At 46.4% G+C, this 21558-nt stretch overlaps 1 protein-coding gene across 4 annotated transcripts in view; it reads left to right on the top strand.

The window, feature by feature from the left end:
- Positions 1–21558, top strand: part of LOC128834877 (uncharacterized) — a 145981-nt gene that overhangs the window by 41340 nt on the left and 83083 nt on the right. For all 4 annotated transcript variants that reach the window (XM_054024060.1, XM_054024045.1, XM_054024052.1 and 1 more), the window contains exons 6-7: positions 3333–3524; positions 17897–17979. In XM_054024060.1, the coding sequence (XP_053880035.1) occupies positions 3333–3524; positions 17897–17979 (275 nt within the window). The remainder of the gene's footprint in view (positions 1–3332; positions 3525–17896; positions 17980–21558) is intronic.

The raw sequence follows: 21558 nt of genomic DNA, 5'->3' as shown, positions 1-21558 counted from the left end.
GGTCCATGACAGTTGCAAGGGACATCATTCCATCATGGAAATTAAATAAAAAACAGCCTGTTAGGTTAATTGAAGACTCACACTACACTTTAATATACAGCACTGACATGGTTTTGTAATAAAACAAGAATAAATTTGACAGGTTTGGTCACAGAGACCCATTTGGGACTGCCACCTGATGTGCTGAGCCTACCTCTGAGCCTGTTTCTCTGCCAGTTTGAGCCAGACACCCCAGTCTGCTTCAACAAAGACCCAGGGTCTGAACCATGCACTCCAAAGCTGCAGAATGAACTGAAAAGAGCTTAAGAAGTGCTCTTGTCTCTAGCACCCAGACCAACTCCCAATGGGATCCAAACCCCAAATAAATTCGGTTTACTCTGTATAAAGCTTACACGGGGTAAACTCATAAATTGTCTGCCCTCTATTACACTGATAGAGAGATGTGCACAGCTGTTTGCTCCCCCAGGTACTAATTACTTACTCTGGGTTCAATAAGAAACAAAAGTGATTTTATTAAGTGGTTCCAAGTAATAACAGACAGAACTAAGGCTATGTCTACATTACGGGGGGGGGGGGGAGAATCGATTTATGATACGCAAATTCAGCTACGGGAATAGTGTAGCTGAATTCAACATATCTGATCTGACTTACCCCGCAGTGAGGACGGCGGCAAATCGACCACTGCGGCTCCCCCATCGACGGCGCTTACTTCTACCTCGGCTGGTGGAGTATGCGCGTCGATTCGGGGATCGATTATCGCGTCCCAACGAGATGCGATATATCGATCCCCGAGAGATTGATTTCTACCCACAGATCCGGGCAGGTAGTGAAGACCAGCTCTAAGTAAGTTACCAAGCAAAATAAAATAAAACACACAAGTCTAAGCCTAATACATTAAGGAACTGATTACAGATGAAATCTCACCCTCAGAGATGCTCCCAAAAGCTTCTTTCACATACTGGACTCCTTCCTAGTCTGGGTCCAGCAATCACTCGCACCCCCGTAGTTACTGTCCTTTGTTCCAGTTTCTTTCAGGCATCTCTTGGGGGTGGAGAGGCCATCTCTAGAACCAGCTGAAGACAAAATGGAGAGGCTTCTGGGGCCTTTTATGTTCTCTCTCTTGTGGGCGGAAACCCCTTTGTTCTTCTGTGCAATGTCACAGGAACAAGATGGAGTTTGTAGTCACCTGAGCAAGTCACATGTCCATGAATGATTCAGCTTTTTGCAGGCTGATGCCATTGTTTACATGTTAGTTTTAACGTTCCCAGGAAAGCTCAGATGTGAATTGGCGTCTCCCAGAGTCCATGGTCAGTTAAGTGTTTCTTGATTGGGCACTTACTGAGAATAGTTCTTTCTCAAGAAGCTGACCACATGCTTCACTGAGGCTACTTAGAACCAAACACATTGAGATACAATTACATAGCCAATATTCGTAACTTCAAATACAAATATGATACATACAGCCATCACAATCATAACCAGCAAACTACAATCTTTTCATAGATACCCCACTTGACTTCCTCTGTACAAGACCTGGTGCAACCATAGGACCCTGGTTGCAACAATGATCTATATGGTCACAGTTCATGTCAATAACGTCACAAAGTTTATTATTACATAACAGAAGTTTAAATGATACTAAACAAAAGAAAAAGACAGGCATGGTTACAAATAAAACAAAATAAAAAACACGCTTTCTAGTTACTAAAACTTAATTTTAGCAAGTTACAATCTTTGCCTAAGCAGTTTTTCTTATTCACATCAAGTTACCAGCATCTCTAGCCCTCCAGTCTAGGGGATCCAACTTTCTCAGGCTCAGAGGGTGCTGTACCTTATGTCCTCTAAGTGATGGATAACTGAAATGGGTTTTTTGCTCCCCTTACATTACCCAAAGCCTGTTTCTGCCTCAAGAGCCAGGAAGGTGCCCTGGTGTGCTCACTAAGTTGCCTCCTCTGCTTGTTAGCTTGATTGCTTTGTTTACTTGATATGTAAATTTACTTTCATTGTCCTGTGCCTGTAATCAAGCCAGTCATACAGGCAAATCCACATTTCTTTGTCCAGGCTTGGTGCAGTCACTGCCTCCCAAACACACTTTAAGAACATATTTCCAGCACACACATATAACCCATAGAAACATCCCACAATAATTTTCAGGACCAGTGCATCATCAGTTTACATATGATTCCTTCCACGACACCTTTAGGTACATATTATGACAGCAGTGTGATGGCACTCTGCCAGTGAGCATTGAGGGGCTCTTAGGATACACAGGCCTTAACCAAATAGGGCCCCTTTGTGCTAGGCTCTGTACAAACAAATAGCTAATGACAGTCCCTGCCCCAAAGAGCTTGCAGTCTGAAAGACAAATATAACAACATGGGGATGGAACAAATAAGTCCAGGGAACACATAAGGGGAGAAATGGGGTAACAAAAACTTTGTGTTTTAGCACAGATTAGCTGTGTGCATAATTCTTAGCCAATCAATAGCAGTATTTATAATTTTTCACCTTGCTTTACTGTTATCAGATGGCACTTTTCTGTATGGTCTGTTCCTTCTTTATAACTATCACAGCAAAGCCGGAAGTTTTATTTTTAAAACAAGAGACATTGGTCTTGGGAATATATTTTGTTACAGTTTATTTCTGTTATTTACATTCTTTTGGTAGGTAATTAATGTATTTGATGGATGTTGCTGCAGTGACCGTTGCTTGCTGTGTCATCATCAATGACCCGCTTCATTCTGATTGCCTTAGAGAACAGATCTGGTCTGTGTTTCAGCCAGAGATCAACTGTTCATACTTCCACTATACCTTGCTGTTAATGAGATGGTTTCCCACAGTTCTTTAAAAACTTTTATCTTTAGTGAAGGATTAGTGCACACTGTGTAGTAAAATTCAAACAATGGTGACATACAGAAGTGTTCATAAGAACTCTAAGGCTCTAGTACAACTTTTATGCAGTGGTCGGCTGCAAGCAAAATTATGCCTCATAAAGGCATAGCCATACAGAGAGTGAGAGGAGTAGGTGCAACACCTGAGCAAGAGTAACTTTGTAAGGCATAATGTATCCAGAGGTGCTGTGAGGAGTGCATTGTGCAACTACTTTTACTATGGTGTTAGTATTGCATCATACCTCCCTATTCTGCCCAGACATACACCATCTGCTGGCAATAACTAACTAGCTGTGCTACCTCAGACCCCTTAACTACAGAGAAATTGGAAGGAGAGGCCCCTTGTTCCCATTCTCTTTTTTAGTGCAGCCATAATTTAGTCCTGAGTGGTCTTCCAGGATATAGCAAACTGAACTCACTGTTACTCTTTCTATTTTCCAGGATGTATATTGTGTTCGAGCTCTTGTTTGGAACACAGTGAAAGAAAAGAAGAGAGCGCTTTTTGATTTAAACTGTAGCCAGAAGCTAAAGCCGTCTCATATTTCCACTTTGATCATAAAGGGAATTATTAAAAATTCTCTTATGGCAACAGAGGGTACAAAGTCTTTATTGAAGAATAAAGATCATGAAAAGGTAAATGACATCTGGTTTAACTTATCTGTCTCGTACTGTTTTTTTTTTTGTTTTTTTTTTTATATATATATATATATATATATATATATATATATATATATATATATATATATATATATAAACAGACTGTGGCTCAGACATGGGACCGAAATCAGCCGTGGTGTAAGCAGATGTAGCTTTTATTGCTGTCAGTGCTAATTCTGAGGCTGAATTTGGTCCCACGTAGTTTTGATTACAGATTTTGCACTTGATCTGACCTCTCTCTGATATCAAGGACTTTTTCATATTGTTGACTGCTTAAGATAGAGAATCGCCCTTCCCACCTTTCAGTCCTGATTCTGCCTCTTCTCTGCAGAAGCTACTACTACTTGGTTCTAAAAAACAAACAAACCCTACCAAAAATGAAATGCTCCACTACCCACACATATTCTTTCCCCAGGGAGAAGATGAGAGAACAACCAACATGTGACAGATATTAATTATTTCACTTAATGCATTAGTAGAAGACACTGCAACTGTGAGCCATGGTATAAGAACCGACATAGAACAGAACAGTTATATAAAAAGGAAATATATAATCACTGCTGAGTGGGATATATTGAATTCTCATTCCTGGCCCCACCACTTTTCTGGGCAGCATCATCCACTTTTTGAACTGCACTTTACTTACTATGGTGTTGTAATATGGGGTCTTTGTCTGTTAGTGGTCCCTTGTGGCAAAATGGGGAGCTACACCAACCTGGCTCCATCCCCCTTATGCCACCACACCCAATTCTATGTTTGTCAAGTCCTTGTTATGACTCAACCCCTTCTGGCTGGGTTCTCAGTAGTCTGTCCCCTTCAGAATGATAGGGAGTTAGAAATTCCATGGCTCTAGAAGGGGTTAATCAGCCCTAGGTCTCCTGGCTTTAACTTTAGGGCTGTCTCCAAAAGTTACTGGCTGGAATAGGTAGAGGAACCCAGGCTCAGGGTTCCGGCTCAGGGTCCTTGTTTGGAATAGCCGGAACCAGTCCTTCTCAGTCCCTTGCTGCTACCTGAACTGCTTCCTACCTCTCCTCTTCTGTAGGCTTCCTCAGGCTCTTGTTCTGCATTGCCTTCTTTGGAGTGTTGGCTTCTCAGACAGTTTTTAACAGTCTACTGGAGAGATTGTCTCTGCAGTCCCACTGCCTCTCTAGCAGCCACCCCTCTTACTTTGCAGCCCTTTTGCCCTTACAGCTGCTGTGGGACTGTTAGTCAGCTCTGGCTGAGCAGGCAGGTGCTTTGTTACCTTTTGGCTGCTGAACCAGGATGGGGTGTACAGACACCATGACAGGTGTCCTTGGCTGACAAGAGGTTATAGGTTTTTTCACTGCCACGACCATCTCAAAAAGAAGAAAGAAGCCATTGTTGATCCTGTGGTGAATGTAGCTCTTCAAAGGAGATTTTTTTCTTTCTTAAATTCTGAAGCGGATAGGAAATCAATGATCATTTGTCAGGATGCATTGGTGTGATGAGTCACTGCCTTTTGAACTGATTAAACTCTGGAAAGTTGGGGTTTAGAGAGAACATAAAAGATGAAATGATACTAGGCAAAGGGAGATGAAAACTTGAATATGAGTTTTTTTCCAAGGAGTGGTCAAAATATTTTCTGTTGCGGAAGTCGTTTCAGAGGAGATGGGAGGAATACTTACAGAGTTAGGAAAGGTGGACGATAAGAGGACTGAGGATGAATCTAAGTTCCTAAGAACTGGGGGTGAGTCTTAGTTCCTGGCAATAGTACTGAATGTGCTATTTGATTTTTGAAGAGGAGCAAAATGACAGAGACTGTTCTTATAGAGAATTTGTGGAGTATAAATATTTGAAATGTTGAATAGAAGTAAATTATAATGGAACAAAGAAATGATGAGGTTAATACAGGCTGATGGTAAACAGCCAAAGCAGTAAAAGGGATCTGCAGTTGAATGTTATCTGCATAGAAGTGATATTCAAATTTGAATTCAGAAAACAGTTGAACAATGGAAAGGAGATATCAAAGAGGAGACCAGGAGATGAATACTGGACTATTTATAAATGGAGGGGGGAGGAAAGCATAGAAATTGTAATATATTTTAAAAATGCATTGCATAGAATATAGGTAACATTTTTATATGTAGACTTACATTTACTGAGCATGATACGTGCAATGTAACTCATTTAGCAAAATAGCATTAAAGGAATGTTAAAGATATGTGCTCAAGCCCACAAAGTAAAGGAAATGATCTGTTAAGTATCAAACATGTCAGTTCCATCACAGCATACCACATTAAGAGAAGTGCTCTTATTTGATTTGATAGTTGAGGATTAATCCTCTGCTGATTCCCCCCCCCCCCCATTTCTTTAGTGTTCTTAGGGCAGAACCATAGTTTTCTTTCAATATAATTTGTACTAGGTGTAAATTCTTTGGATGACGCAGTGTGTAAATCTGTTTGTTTTAGGTTAGAAATTAAAGTTGGGTCTGTATACAAATCACAGGATAACATTTTCAGAAGTGCCTAAGACACTTATATGCAGTGTTGTTATAACTGTGTTGCTCCTACAATATTGTCTACTTCAAGAGATCAAAAATCATGAGTCAGACCCCCCCAAAATCATGATATTGTGTTTTTTAGGTCAGTCTCTTGATTTTTGAACTCCCCCTGTCCATCCCCAGGGCAAGTGCATGTGACAGTATTGCCCACTCTCCCACATGTACTGGATAAGGTGATTTTTGGCTCCTGCTGCAGGAGTTCCTTTCCCCCCCATATCTCCCATCCAGCAATTAATCCTGTCTCCCAGTCCCCCATTAATTCTCTTTCCACCCAACCCCACTCAATTCGACCCCCCAGTTCAGTCCCCCAGTCCCTGTCATCACCACCCCGTCAGTTCAGCCGGCCTACCCCATTGACCTCCACTGCACTCAGTTCACCCTACCAGCACTCACCTCATCTGCTCGGAACCAGCCATCAATAAAGCCTACACACTCAGTCAGCACTCACCTTTCTGCAGCCCCTGTGCAGCCTTTAAGCCTCACTTTTATAACTCTCAAATGTCAGGATTTTTTTTTCCATTTGATTCCATGGCTTAATTGAGGGTTGGCCTTCCCTCCTTCTGTCTCAGATGAAGTTTCTCTTCCCTGCTAGGGTGTAGCAACACTGTCTCATGTTAGCTTGATAGCTTTGTTTATCTGATATGTAAATTAATTCTCATTGTCTTTCAAAGTACTTTGGAAGAAGAAACCACATTCTTCTTCCAGTGCTTGTTCATGTCCATTCCAATCAGGTGTTAGGGTGACCAGACGTCCCGATTTTATCAGGACTGTCCAGATTTTTGCTTCTTTGTCCTGCATCCTGACCGATGTTTGGTCGGGACACTGGACAAAAAAGAAATGTTGTGCTCTGCCCCAGCTCCGCCCCCCATCCCCCATTGGCTCCCTCCCCAAATCCCCGCCCTGGTCCCACCTCTTCCCCAATCACGCAGCATTCCTCCTCCCTCCCAGGCTTGCAGCATGGCGGCGCAAGCCTGGGAGGGAGGGGGTGGCGGCGGTGCCTGAATCCTGGAGCTGGTGAGTCAGCTCTGGCACCCGGCGGGCAAAGGGGGGCTGGCAAGGGAGGGAGACGGAGGGCTCAGCTTTGAGCCCCCCCCACCGCGACAGAGGGCTCCTGCCCGGGCCGCTGCACCCAGGGCCGGGAGCGCAGCCTGGAAGCTGCTCCAGCCCTGCAGCCCGCGGGGTAGCGTGGTGGGTCCGGGCGGGGGCAGCGTGGAGCGGGCAGGGGCCGGTTGAGCGGCGTGGGCCGAATCCCTGCTGCTGCCGCCAGGGAGCCCTGCGCCTCTCCCTCCCGCTCGCGGCTGCGGCTCCTTCCCGGCGGGACACGCCCCCCGGCCTGCCCCGGCCACATGCGGTACACGTCCAGCTGCTCCTTCCTGGCGGGAGGGAGAGTAGGTGCGGGGGACGCACGCCGCATGTGGCCGGGGTGACGGGAGGCGCGTCCCACCGGGAAGGAGCCGCAGCTGTGAGCGGGCGGGAGAGGCGTGGGGCTCCCTGGCAGCAGCGGGGATTCGGCCCCTGCCGCCCACCTGGCTCCTGCCCGCTCCGCGCTGCCCCCGCCCGGATCCACCGCATATACCTGTGGCGGGCCGGGGGGCGGGAGGCTCCGCGGGGAGGGCAGCGCGCGGGGCCGGGGCCTGCTAATGCCCCCGGCCCCTTTTAAATGCCTTTTTTTTTTGCTCCGGCCCCCCCCCCCCTTTTTTTTTTGCTCTGCCCCCCCTTTTTCCCCCCCTCCCCTCCCCGTCCTGATATTTTGGACTGCTTATCTGGTCACCCTATCAGGTGTGCGTGTGCTGTCTGCACAGTCGTGGGAAGGTTTTTCCCCTAGCAGCACCCGTCGGGTTGGCTGTGGAGTCCCCTGGAGTGGCGCCTTCATGGCACTTAATATAGGTGCCTGCCATCCTCGACCTGCAAGGCCTCAACAGCTTCATGAAAAAGCTGAAGTTCTGCATGGTTTCCCTAAATACTATTATCCCCTCTCTGGATGCAGGAGACTGGTACGCCGCCCTCAACCTCAAGGATGTGTACTTCCACATCTCGATACATTCTGCCCACAGATGTTTCCTCAGGTTCGTGGTCAACCACAACCATTACCAACTTATGGTCCTCCTCTTCGGCCTATCTATGGCACCACTAGTGTTCACCAAGCGCATGTCTGTTGTGGCCGCCTTCCACCGGAGGCAGGTGCAAGCATACCCGTACCTTGACGACTGGCTGTGCAGGGGGCGTTCCAGGGACCAAGCGGAGGCACAAGTCAGCTTCATGAGGTCCAATTTCAACAGGTTGTGTCTCCTACTCAACAAGTACAAATTAACTCTATCCCCGACACAGAGGGTAGAGTTTATAGGAGCCGTGTTGGACTCAAGCCAGGCCAGGGCATCCCTGCTGGAAGCTTGTTTCTGGGCAATGACGGACATCATACAAAGCCTCAGAAGGTACCCTACTACCAAGGCAAGGGGCTGCTTGAGGCTCCTCGGCCACATGAAGATATGTGGTACAGCACACAAGGCTGAGGCTCAGGTTTCTCCAAGCTTGGCTGGTGTCGGCCTACCATCTGGGGCGCAACAGCCTGGACAACAGTGGTCACCCTTCCGGTGCAGGTTATCGAGCCTCTACACCGGTGGGTCAGAGAGTCCTCTTCAACAAGCCCCAGCCCTCTCCATCTCTGGTAATGGATGCATCAGCGCTGGGATGGTGCTCTCACCAGGGAGAACTACAGATGAAATGTCTCTGGTCGCAGGACAAGCTCTCACTCCACATCAAAGTCAAGGAGTTGAGGGCCAACAAGCATGCCAAACCTTCCAAGCCCAATTGCATGGGGGTCATGATGGACAACACAACTGCAGTGTTTTACATAAATAAGCAGGATGGGGCTCATTCCTCTCCCCTATGTCAGGAAGCCTTCAAGCTGTGGGGCTTCTGCATAGCCTACTCTATTCACCTGGAAGCATCTTACCTCCCAGGGTCTCAGAATGAGCTGGCAGACTGCCTCAGCAGATCCTTCCACAATCACGAATGGTCCATCCGCTCAGATGTGACACACAGCATTTTCCGGAGCTGGGGTGTTCACCCAATTGACCTGTTTGCCACAAGGAGCAACAGAAAGTGCCCTCAATTCCGCTCCTTCCTAATCACGGTCTGGGCTCCCTTTTAGATGCGTTTCTCCTCCCCTAGACAGACCATCTGTGGTATGCGTTCCCATCATTTCCACTCAGCCACAAGCTTCTGCTCAAGATCCGCAGGGACAAGGTGGTGGTCATACTGGTAGCATTGGCATGGCCTTGCCAGCACTGGTACACCATGCTCCTGGAGCTATCGATGGATGCCCCAATCGCATTGCCCTTGGTCCCGGACCTGATCACCCAAGACCATGGTCACCTTCACCATCCTGATCTCGAGTCTCTTCACCTCACAGCTTGGAAGCTTCATGGCTAAACCCTATGGAGCTCATACGCTCTGAGTCTTAGGGAGGTCTTACTTGGTAGCAGGAAACCTTCCATTAGGGCTACCTACCTGGCCAAGTGGAAAAGGTTTGCAATCTGGTGCTCTTGGGGTCACTCTCCTCCAGTGCAGGCGTCCATACCGCTTATCCTAGACTACCTACTGCACCTAAAAAAAGGAGGGCCTAGTGGCATCATCCATCAAGGTACACCTGGCAGCCATCTGTGCCTTCCACCCGGAAGCGGCTGGGCGTTCTGTCTTGGCCAACCCAATGGTTAGCTGTTACCTGAAGGGTCTAGACAGGCTATACCCACAGATCAGACAACCAATCCCGAAGTGGGACCTCATCCTGGTCCTTTCCAGACTAATGGGGTCCCCGTTTGATCCTCTGGCAACTTGTTCGCTGCTCTACCTGTCATGGAAGGTGGCCTTCCTAGTCGCCGTTACCTCGGCAATGTGGGTATCGGAGCTTAAAGCCCTCACCTCCGACCCTCCTTACCAAGGGGGGCTCTAGCTTTTTTGCCGCCCCAAGCACGGGAGGCAGGCTGCCTTTGGTGGCATGCCTGTGGGAGGTCTGCTGGTCCTGTGGCTTCAGCGTACCCGCCACCGAATTGCCGCCGAATCCGTGGGACCGGCGGACCTCCCGCAGGCAAGCCACTGAAGGCTGCCTGACTGCCGCCCTCGCAGGGACCAGCAGGGCGCCCCCCGCGGCTTGCCGCCCCAGGCACACGCTTGGAGCGGCCGCTGCTCCTTACACCGTTTTCTATAAGGACAAGATGCAGCTTAGGCCTCACCCGGCTTTTCTCCCAAAGATTGTGTTCCAATTCCACTCCAACCAGGACATTTTTCTGCCAATCTTTTACATTAAGTCTCACGCGGATAGCCAAGAACAAAGGCTAAACTCCCTGAATGTTTGAGCACTGGCCTTTTACATTGAACGCACAAAGCCATTGCGTAAGTCGAACCAGCTGTTCATGGCAGTCGCAGACTGGATGAAAAAACTCCTGGTCTTGTTGCAGAGGATCTCATTGTGGATCTCGTCCTGTATCCGGGTATGCTATGATTTAGCCAAAGTACCGGCCCCTGCACGAACGGTACATTCCACAAGAGCGCAGGCCTCCTCAGTGGCGTTCCTGGCCCAGGTCCCAATACAGGAGGTCTGCAGGTGGCGATGTAGTCCTCAGTTCACACTTTCAACTCTCATTACGCAATTACCCAGCACGCCAGAGATGATGCAGCATTCGGCAGAGTGGTGCTCAGGTCAGCGATTCCATGCACTCCGACCCCACCTCCTGGGTAGGGCTTGGGAGTCACCTAATTGGAATCGAGATGAGCAAGCACTCAAAGAAAAAAAAAAAAAAAAAGTTTACTCACCTTCTCGTAACTGTTCTTTGAGATGTGTTGCTCATGTCCATTCCAAATCCACCCGCCTTCCCCTTTGTCGGAGTAACTGGCAAGAAGAAACTGAGGAGGCAGTGGGTCGACAGGGACCTATATTCACCGCCATGAAGGTGCCACTCCAGGGGGCTCCACAGCTGACCTGACAGGTGTTACTAGGGGAAAAAACCTTCTGAGGACTGTGCAAGTGGTGCACACACACCTAATTGGAATGCACATGAGCAACACATCTTGTAGAACAACAATTTACAAGAAGGTGAGTAACTGTTTTTTCCTTTGTTTAGAGTGAGGTAACTCCTGTTTGACTGGAAACACATTTGTGTCATGGCTGAAAAAAAAAAACCAAACCCTTGACATTTGAGTTCTCTTGCGAGATCATGAGTGAGACTTAATTTTACTTTGAGTGGCCGCTGGCACGGTCTACTCATGAAATTGAACCTCAGTGAAAATTTTTTCCCAATGGTTATAGCTGCCTGCTGTGTCCTTCATAATATCTGTGAAGCAATGGGAGAAAAATTTCTGCCAGGGAGGAGGTGGAATGGCTGTCTGCTGATTTTGAGCAGCTGGATACCAGGGTTATAGGAAGAGCTCAATGTGAAGCTATTCGGCTCATGGAGGCTTTGAAAGATCATTTTAATAGTGAGTCATGGTAATATGTGTTGCTGTAGTGTGCTGTGCCTGGCATTATAATATTGCAAATGCACCTATTGCTATTATCTGTGAATGATGTCAGCCCCAGCTAGCATATATTGTGAGATAATAAAATGAATTAAGTTTCCATAAATAGACTTTTATTCCAAACCTATGCAAACAGACACATTTATAACTGAATGGAACTTTATAAATACAGGGGAAAGAACAGTCATTTCCATTTCCCATACACATACACCAACTGCGTCTTTCATAGGTCAGTGTATGTACAATTGTGATTGCCTGTACTCTCCCCCGGGGAGGAATGGTAGGGGTAATGTAGTGGCTATACACACCACATGGAATGGGCTTCAGAGGGAGGTGAGCATGGGTCTGTTGAAGCTGAAGGCCCTCAAGAGTCTGCAACATATCTGTTTGCTGCTTGAGATGCGGTAGTATCTCCTGCTACACGTCTCTCTCCTTTCTCTGTGCCTTTCTCCTTTATCCCTGTCCCTGCTGTCTGCATGGGTGATCCTCCAAGCCCTGTGCTTGGTATTTGAAGCAGCAGAGGCTTGCAAGGTATCTTTGAATAGGTCATCCGCCATCCTCTTCTTCCTCCTCCTTATCTGGAGGAGTTGCTCCGCCATTGTGATGGCGAGACCCGCAAGGCCACATTTCTGGTTGCAAAAGATACAATGCACAGAGCTTCTATTCACAAGGTAAATGGAAACTTAGTATACTGAACTCATGCCCCTTGACCCACACAATTTGCAAGCAGTACATTTTCACTTCTCGTTGGGATTCATAGAGCATGCTGGCAGTCCCAGCAATGGTAGGTACAGCTGGGGGCATGTGGTGGAGTGAGTTTGAACAATAAGGGGGGATAGCTCATGGGCACGAGTATATGCTTATAGGGCAATTGAACTGGCACCGTTTTCCACAGGTAATGGTTATTTTAGTGGATACCTCGCTCCAGGGCCAGCTGCCCTGCCCACCAGGTTGGGGTGGGCAGGGCAGCTGCCCAGGGTGCAAAACCATGGGGGTGGGAAAATGGAGTGGGAAAAAAAACAGTAGGGGATGCAAATATGCTTGCTCGCCCTGCGTGCTAAAATGCCTAGTTACAGCACTTCTCACTCCTAAGGGTAACAGAGGCTGAAAGGGAACAGCTCCTGCAGACGTCCAGCTGCCAACCAGGGCTGTGTGTTGATAGCCTGTGTGCTGCATTGCTGCTGAGTGGCGTGGGAAGAAATAAAGCAGCCCTCCCCGGAAACCTTTGGCAGACTACCTGCAGGAAAGTTTCCCTGAGATCTCTAAGGAGGATTCATGGGAGAGCCAAGTGCACATAAACAAACTCTTCTGCGTGGCCTTCTCTGCCTAACTGTACAGGGGAATGGGAAGCAGATTGCAACTACATCTTGTGGTTATTTCACTACATCTTCTAACATAAGTAAAAAAGAGTAAATAAACACTTGTCCCTGTAATTTCCAAGCAAACTGCATACTTACCAGAGGTTCCTTCCCCTGCATCAGGCTCATCTGGGCTGGATTGGAGGGACTGGCTGGATTGTCCAGGAGTCAAAAACAGGTCCTGGCTTGCTGTGCCACTGGATCCCCCTGGTTGCCTGTCCCTGTGACAGTGCGTGACTCACTGCTGCGGCGCCTCCTGCTGGTTGTCTCAGGGAATTAGCGTTTCCAGTCTCCAGAGCGCCCTCTGCAGGCCGGTGCCCCACTGCCACTGGCCCACGTATCCCTCCCGGACCCCAGTGCCCCTTTACCCTGGGGCTGCCCCCTGGCAATACCCCCGCCAGTCTCTGTGGGTTTCCCCTTTCTGGGAACCCCCCCCCCCAAACCCTCTAATCCCCACCTTGTATCAGTCTGGGCTACTGCCAGTCATCACCGAGCCCTCGCTCCCTGGGGCAGACTGCAGTGTAAAAGCCACTCATCATAGGCAAGGGGATTCGGACCTGCTGCCTTCCTCTACCTCCAAGTACCTCTATGGGCCTTGGACCAGGCCCTGCAGCCTGGGGAGTTGCCAGCCTGGAGCTTCCCTGCTCTTCTGGTTCTCCCCAGCCCTACTTCACTCCCAGTACCCTTTCTGCAGGTAGCCAGGCCCTGCTCTCTCCCAGCCAGGAGAGAGACTTCTTCTGGGCCTCTGGCTCACAGCCTTTTTATACAGGCCAGCTGTGGCCTGATTGGGGCGTGGCCCAGCTACGGCTGCTTCCCCAGTCAGCCCAGCTTAGCAGCTTTCAACCACAATCTTCTCCCAGGGCTGACTAACCCTTTTTCCACTGGAGTGAGGGAGCCGCCCCACTACAGTCCCCTCCTCCTCATCGCTGTTCCCGGGGGAGGGGAGGGCTGTGACTCCTGCTCCCCCAAAGTATCCATGGGGCTTTGGGCGGGGGGGAAAGGTATCTCTGCCAAGGATGGCATACAGCTCTTTGTAAAAGTGGCGTGTCTGTGGTTCTGCACCAGAGCAAGTGTTAGCCTCCCTTGCCTTCTGGTACACCTGCCGCAGCTCCTTGGCTTTCATGTGGCACGGCTATAGGTTCCTCTTGTATCCTTCCTCCTCCATGCCCTGAGCAATCTGCTGGGTGATATCAACTTTTCTACAGCTGGATCAAAGCTGTGCCTGCACAGCCTCTTCTCCCCAGAGATCCAGGAGATCCAACACCTTCTGGGTACACTCCTGCAGCATGGAGCTGGCATGGTCAGCTGGGCAGTTGCTAGGCATGCTTGACAGTTGCTAGGTGAGCTCTCCACACCGGGCAAACAGGAAATGGAATTTCAGAATTTGTAGGTCTTTAAAGGGGAGGGCATGTATCTGTGTATCTGGCCTCTTGACAGCAGAGTTCAAAACAGTGACCAGAGAGATCAAGGTGGGGCATTGCTGGACACTTCCTGGAAGCCTCTAAAGTTGACCTAAGTAACACAGTGTCTACACTGACATTGTGTCAACCTAACTACAACAACCTAAGCACTACATCTCTCACTGAGGTGGAGTTAAGTTGGTGTAGCAGACGAGTTACATAGGTGGGAGTGACATTTTGAGTAAGATCAATGTAAGCTGCCTTGCATCGACCTAACTCTAGTGTAGACCGGGGCTATGTCACTTAGACAGTTTTGAGAATTGTACCCAAGTTTAGCGCACAGACTTATCAAAGGTTCTACTTCCTTTGCTATATGCATAAGTGATTTTAAGTAGTTTTTAGAATCATGAGAAAGCATGCTGCCTGACAGCAGGATAAATCCCTGCCATTACAAAAAGTACCACTGGTTCTTTAACATCCATGCAGAGCAAACAAGATCTCAGTTTTGAAGTCACCAGTACAACCCAGACACAACAAACTGCATGAAATTCAGTTTCTCTCTCTTGGGAAACTGAATGGCTGAGTTCACTCTGCTGGATGGGATTTGAACATGTGATTCCAAGGAATTTTGCTAAAACAGGCTTGATAGTTAGACCCCAAAGTAAGGCCCTGAGTGTGCAAAGCTCTAAAGCATGTGCTTGAATTTTAAGCACAAGTGATCCCACTGACTTCAATGTGATTAACTAATTGCTTTAAATTGAGCACATACTTATGTGCTTTGTTGGATTAGAGCCTAAACCATCACCATTGGCATCTGAAGTTTAACATCTCTCTCTTCCTGTAGAACAAAACAGTTTCTCTTTTATTCTTCTATGTTTGTAAATATTTGACAAATTGTTTGTGAGAGGAAGGAAGTGTATAAAATCTGTGTATGACATGTCTAATCACTAAATTCTTACAATTCAGGTGTTTCAGATTCATTTGCTAGAGTGCTTGTAATCTTGAAGGCTGCTGTTTGCACTATAAGAACGTGTGATAAATACTGTAGTAATTAGTGTACAATTAGTAATAGTAAACGAACACTTTGTTTTAAATGTTTTTGTGAGTATAGAGCTGGATTATCAGCCGTGGGGAACGCAGTCCCCCATTATTCCACAGAACAGATGCAACATAGATGACAGTAGTGCAAGTTTCCTGAAACTGCCATGTCAATGTGTTTGAACCTTGCCCTGGAGGGGCCACGTCTGGGAAAGAAAGGATAGTTCAGTCTCCGTATTTACCCCCAATCCTTGGTGCCTCTGCGGAGGCTGCCCAAAAGTGCCAATTTATAGTGGGGATTTGTGTGGATAGAGGCTATCACTTGATCTCCACAGGCCACCAAACAGCTTTCACATGGAAACAACTTTTAATCACTACTGACACGGGTTGCATTATAACTGGCAACAGGGCCGTCCTTAGGATTTATGGGGCCCTACGCAGTATTATTAAACTGGTGTGCCTATGCCTGATGGCAGTCCGGGCTCACAGCCTGGGGGTGGGGAAGGGACGAGGCAGCAAAGGATAATGTGCCGCCCACCCCACCTCATGGCGGTGGAGATTCACAGTTCCCCGCAGAGACTGCCGTATCCTCTCCCTCACGCTGAATGCGCAGCTCTGGCGCATTTGGCTTTGTGAATACCCCTGCCTAAGGAGATTGCAGTGCACGCTGGGTTGTGGGAGCCAACCCGCTCTTACGTGCTGTCATAGGCAGTGGGTGAAGCTGCCGGTTGGGGAGGCTAGCTCCCCAACCCACCTCTTCTGCCTGTGGCCCCACCTATACTCCACTCCTGTTCCACCCCACGCCCCACCCCACTCTGCCCAGGCCCTGCCCTCTCCCCACTGTCTCCCTCCTCTTTTCCCTCCCCCCACCCTGCTCACCCCCTTCCAGCCAAATCCCTGAACCCAAATGAAGCAAGTGACATTTGAAAAAAACACTCTTCTGCAATTTCTTTCTAAAGAAAATGGAGCATGTTTTCCATGGCATGCCAGATGGTGAAGACTGGACTTGCAGAAGGTACCTAATTAAAAGCACTAAACTTGGGAATAAAAAATGTCAGTCACAGGTTTTTTTATATGCCCTGAAGTTTGTCAGAGATTTATTTGCAAAAACTTTGTAGTAAGGGCGAGTCAGCTGTCTTGCTGAATACAACATGAAATATTATGGAATACATGATGCAGTTCTTCTCTGTTTTACATTTTCTTAATCAGTATTTCTAAGCTGATTTTATATTTTAAATGTATTCTTAAACCTTCATGAAGTAATCATTCCAGATTACTTCATATTTAACTCACTGAAACAAAGACATTATTTTAAATTAATCAGTTACAGAGGTTTAGTGTGGTCATAACAATGTTCATTGCTTTTAGAAAAAGGGAACATTAATTTACTTTGTGTGATCGCCATAACAATAGACATGTTTATGAAATTTCACCAACTTTAAAAAATATGTTTCCAAAGATTTTAGGCATAACAAAGGATTTTATATCTTAGTTGGTACTGATTTTGCTGGAGGGTTCTCTTAAAACTAGTTCATCAGATAGTCAGAAGTAAAGAAAGGGAAACTCTTTGTCCAGCTATCTGGAAGGAAAGGGGTGTTGTCCGTTTAAGGGCTTTCTTCAGCTGGGGAAACGGGGGTGGGGGCTGAAGGGAGAAAGGGATGGACAAAAAGGACAGGAAGACTTTGGAAGCAAGTTTTTTTTACTATAGTAATTAAAATTAAAATGTGTATTTTAAATAAGGGTGGTCTTCTGAATGATTTATTTAAAAAACTATATGTCTGGAGATCCAAGCATTTAAGGCTGAAGATGATTGTGCATCTAAAAATCTATGCAAGGATTTTTTAGAGATGTTATTTTCTAATCTTCACCAACTCACTAATGAAATATTTTTAAAGCAAATTTTAAACTAAGGTCCTGTAGACTAACATGTTCTGAGTAAATATTACATTAATGCACAACTGTTTTTGTCAGTAAATTCAGAAATGGACAGTATATACCTGGGGGTTGGCAAATGCCTATTAAACGGCTTCATTACCACTTGAATGGCTCTTTAACAGTTCAATGTTGTGCTAATAGGTCTGGCAGGCTGGAAGACTTTTTCACTTTTAAGTTACTAGATCCCCTCCGGAGTAAGAGTCACCAGGCTCCAGCAGCTATCTGTAGGAGCCTCCAGGAAGAGTCAAAACAGGGATAGGAAGAGCCGTGAGGGTGGACATTAAGACCCAGTGGTGCCCTAAATTTTCAGGTGCCCTGTGCAGCCGCATATGCTGGGTATGCCTAAGAACAGCCTTGACTGGCAACCTAGACTGGCCCAATTTCCTGTGACTGATTCCTTGAGCCATCCACTCCCCCAAATAAATACATCAAAACCAATAATGATTTTTGAAATCCTAATTCTCTTAGCTTCCCAGCCCATACAAACTTGCTCACATCTCCCAAAATATCACTGATTGTTGTATTAGACTTTTATTTATTGATGATGATCTATCAACAGTTACATTTTTTTCTTCTCAATAGGCTTATAAACTGGACAAAACTAGTAAAAATTTCTTTGATGTAGAAGATTTCCATAGTCCTAAAATGGATGATTTCTATGATAGGTAAGTACTAGTGCACATGGCAACTGCAAGGAGAAGTAAACAACTTTTTTTTATTATGGCTGAAGTTAGGATAAGCTAATTTTCTTATTATTGCTTTACTCTTTGCTAAGAAGAGACCCTAACCATTATTCCATTATGGGTTGCCTTTTTCTTTGCACTTGTTCCTAATTTCTTTCCTAGTAGCTGTGTCATCAGAAGCCCCATCTGTCCATGACTGACCAGCTGCCCTGTATTCTGAGAACATCAACAAAAGCCATATTTTCCCCATCTTTATTATCTTATCTCTTCTCTCCTTTCTGTCTATCTGTTTTGCCTAAAGCAACAAAGTGACCATCATTTCCAACTCAGAACTGAGAAACAGAACTAACCCCTTTCCAGGGGCGGCTCCAGGCACCAGCGCAGCAAGTGCGTGCCTGGGGTGGCAAGCTGTGGGGAACGGCCTGCCGGTCGTTGTGAGGGCGGCAGACAGGTAGTCTTCGGTGGCATGCCTGCGGGAGGTCCACCGGTCCCGCGGCTTCGGCAGCAATTTGGCGGTGGGTATGGCGAAGGCGCGGGACTGACAGATCACCAGCAGAAATGCCGCCAAATCCACGTGACCAGTGGACCGCCTGCAGCATGCCACCAAAGGCTGCCTGACTGCCGTGCTTGGGGCAGCAAAAAACATAGAGTTGTCCCTGCCCCTTTCTTCCCTGCTATGAAGGACTGTTTCATTGAATAAGAGATTTTAGCCAATATTCACTGTCTCAGAATAGAGACTTAGACAGGGTTTGAGTAAATTTATTTTGCGTAATCAGTTAGTTTCAGTGCTCTTTGCCTTGTTTTGATTCTTTTCTTTTTGTGTGTTTCAATCAATAAATTTCTAACCTTTGGCGTGGATTTTAGTGTGTTTGCTCTGGTAATAAGTAGGCTGAAGTCTTTGTATGCCAAACTATGAACTTCATTTAAAACTGTTTAATGTTGTACAGTGACTGGGTTACATTAACACCTTTGAGCCTTTAATCCATCTAAATTAATACAACAGACCTCTGTCAAATCCCAAAGGATCTGAAGATTTTGGTGGCCAAAACCCCAGCTCATTCTGTCAGGGGGCAAACTCCACCTCCGAAACAGAATAAGCTCCTTCTGGGGCATTTTTTGGAGATTTCTCCTGTAAGAAATTAGGTAGAGTGAGCTAGTTGATGTCTTCAGTTTGCAGTGATATATCATGGCTCTTCCTTTTATGGTCAGTAACGCTGTACAGGGAAAAAATGACAGCCTACTTAAGTGTTCGTAAAATGTGATGTTTTTAAAGTTGGCTTGAGTGTGCGTGGCAGTGGGAAATTTAAATAGAAGTCCTCATTCCTAGAGACAGAAACGCAGATCTCTGCTGTTATACTACCAAGTTAGGGTGGGAGTGGAATCTGTTAATTGTTGCTCACCTGATATGCAATAACCCCCTCAAACTCTCCCCTCCCTCCAAAAAAGATTCATTTCAGCTCTGAAGCTGATTTTAGCTGTATATCAATCTATTTTCATTTCAAAGCTTTTTGAAAGGGAATATTACATTCTCAAATCATCCTGTTTGCTTCTAGGGATGTGGAAATAAAAGCCACAAACTGGAATCAAATTTAAAACTCTCCTTAAACCTGAATAGACCACCTTCAAGGAGAATTATTGTTGCTTAGTTCTAGAGGTTTTTGTTTTGAGCCTAAATTATCACCTGTCATTTGGTTTGATGAGCTTTATAAATAGTTGTCTGCTAAGACTGAGATTGAAGAGCAACATGCTCTTTTTGAAAACTTTGTTTCTTGAACAGCATGCCCCATTACATACATGCAACATGACTGCAAATTCACACACACAAATAAAACAGGAGACAGAAACCAAGCTATGTAAGTTATGACTTTGTCAATAGTCTGCTTCTTTTTCAAGGTCACTGCTCCCTGAGTCTAAGGCCTTGGCTACCCTTGGCAATTCACAGCGCTGCCGCGGCAATGCTGTGAAGCGCGAGTGTAGTCGCGCCGCCAGCGCCGTGAGAGCTCTCGCAGCGCTGTAAGTACTCCACCTCTCCGAGGGCAGTAGCTTGCAGCGCTGCGAGCGAGTGTGCAGCGCTGCAGGCGCTGATTACACTGGTGCTTTACAGCGCTGCACTCGCTGTGCTGGAGGCTGGGGGAGGGGACATTTTCACACCCCTGCGCGCAGCAAGTTGCAGCACTGTACAGTGCCAGTGTAGCCAAGGCCTAAGTAATTCTAGAAAGGGCACCATACAGAGACATACAAATCTAGTGAGTGGTGAAAAAAGGCTGTGAGCCTCTTCAGTTCTGCAGTGCTCACAAGTCAGACCTGATAACTTCCAGCCATTCAAGCGCTGAGAACTGTTCCAGGAAAGACTATTGTGTGTCTAGTTGTCTGGTGCAGATGGCTTGTAAGAGAATTCATATACTGCAGTCCAAGCACATGCTTCTAAAAGCGGTTTGACTAGTGACTTGAAACCAAGCCCTATAAAGTGAAAGGTCAGTGAATTATATAAATGGCATGGTTCTATAGTTAATACTGAAGGTAGCTGTGCATTACATTACAAGACAACAAACAGGTTCTAGAATGGAGCAATGAATAGTGCACCTAGTGAGGGAGCAGGACTGTTACCAAGATAAGCAGCAAGGCTGTTACACTTGCAAGGATTCAAAAAGTGGGAAGTCTTTCTGTTTAAACCTTGAAGTGGCAACAGCATATTTGATAAAGATAAATACAATTGTTGTTTTCTTCTTGTTTCTGTCAGAGACTGTTTTTAAAAACTGGCTATTCATTTTATGCTTCAAGACAAAACAGATATTATTTAAGGGAAAACTCCCGCTACTTTGCTCAGTCCAGCAATCTGGAAGTTCCTGATAAAAAAACATCTGACCATCTGAATAAACTGTAAAATGGATCTGGCAGTAGTGTTTTTCTGATCTCTTTTGCTAAAAATGTGACAGGCAATATGGGAGGAAAAGTATGAGATAATGGGTAAAATTTTCAAAAGTGACTTAGACTCTTAAGAGCCTAAAACTTATTAAAAGTCGCTTTAGAGAATAGGACTTATACTTTAAGCACCTTTGAAAGTGTTAACCAACTATTTATTTAAGGTTTCCACAGCTTAGCCCTTCCATTTCTGAACTTCCATAAAAAAAGTTGTTTTAATGGGTTAGAAACAGCACAAACAAGGAGGTGGGCAGAGGGGAGATTTCAGCAGAGGATAATTTGAGAACTAGGAATAAAAATGATGTAGGGCTTGAGGAAAAGAGGAGCAGAGTTGAAGAAGAAGCAAAGATCCCTGGGGCAGAGGCTGATGGAACATAAGTGCCACATGTGGGGAGATGGGGGCATGAGGAAGGAGAAGAGAGGTGCTCTCAGGTGATGTCGGAGAGGTGCAGGGAAGATGAGCACTGGTTTTGAGGCAGGCTAGCTGGCAGGGTGAGAAGCTACAGTTGTTCTATCTGATGCAAACTGTGGGATCTGGATGCTGGAGAGACAAGTAGTGGAGAAATGTTGTGAATCTTTGATCACAGAATGGCCCTGACATGCCACTAAAGTGGCGCTACAAAGTAACAGATTTACTAA

The sequence above is a fragment of the Malaclemys terrapin genome, chromosome 1 (assembly GCF_027887155.1).
Source record: "Malaclemys terrapin pileata isolate rMalTer1 chromosome 1, rMalTer1.hap1, whole genome shotgun sequence".
NCBI lineage: Eukaryota > Metazoa > Chordata > Testudines > Emydidae > Malaclemys > Malaclemys terrapin.
This window is presented reverse-complemented; position numbering and strand designations above follow the sequence as displayed.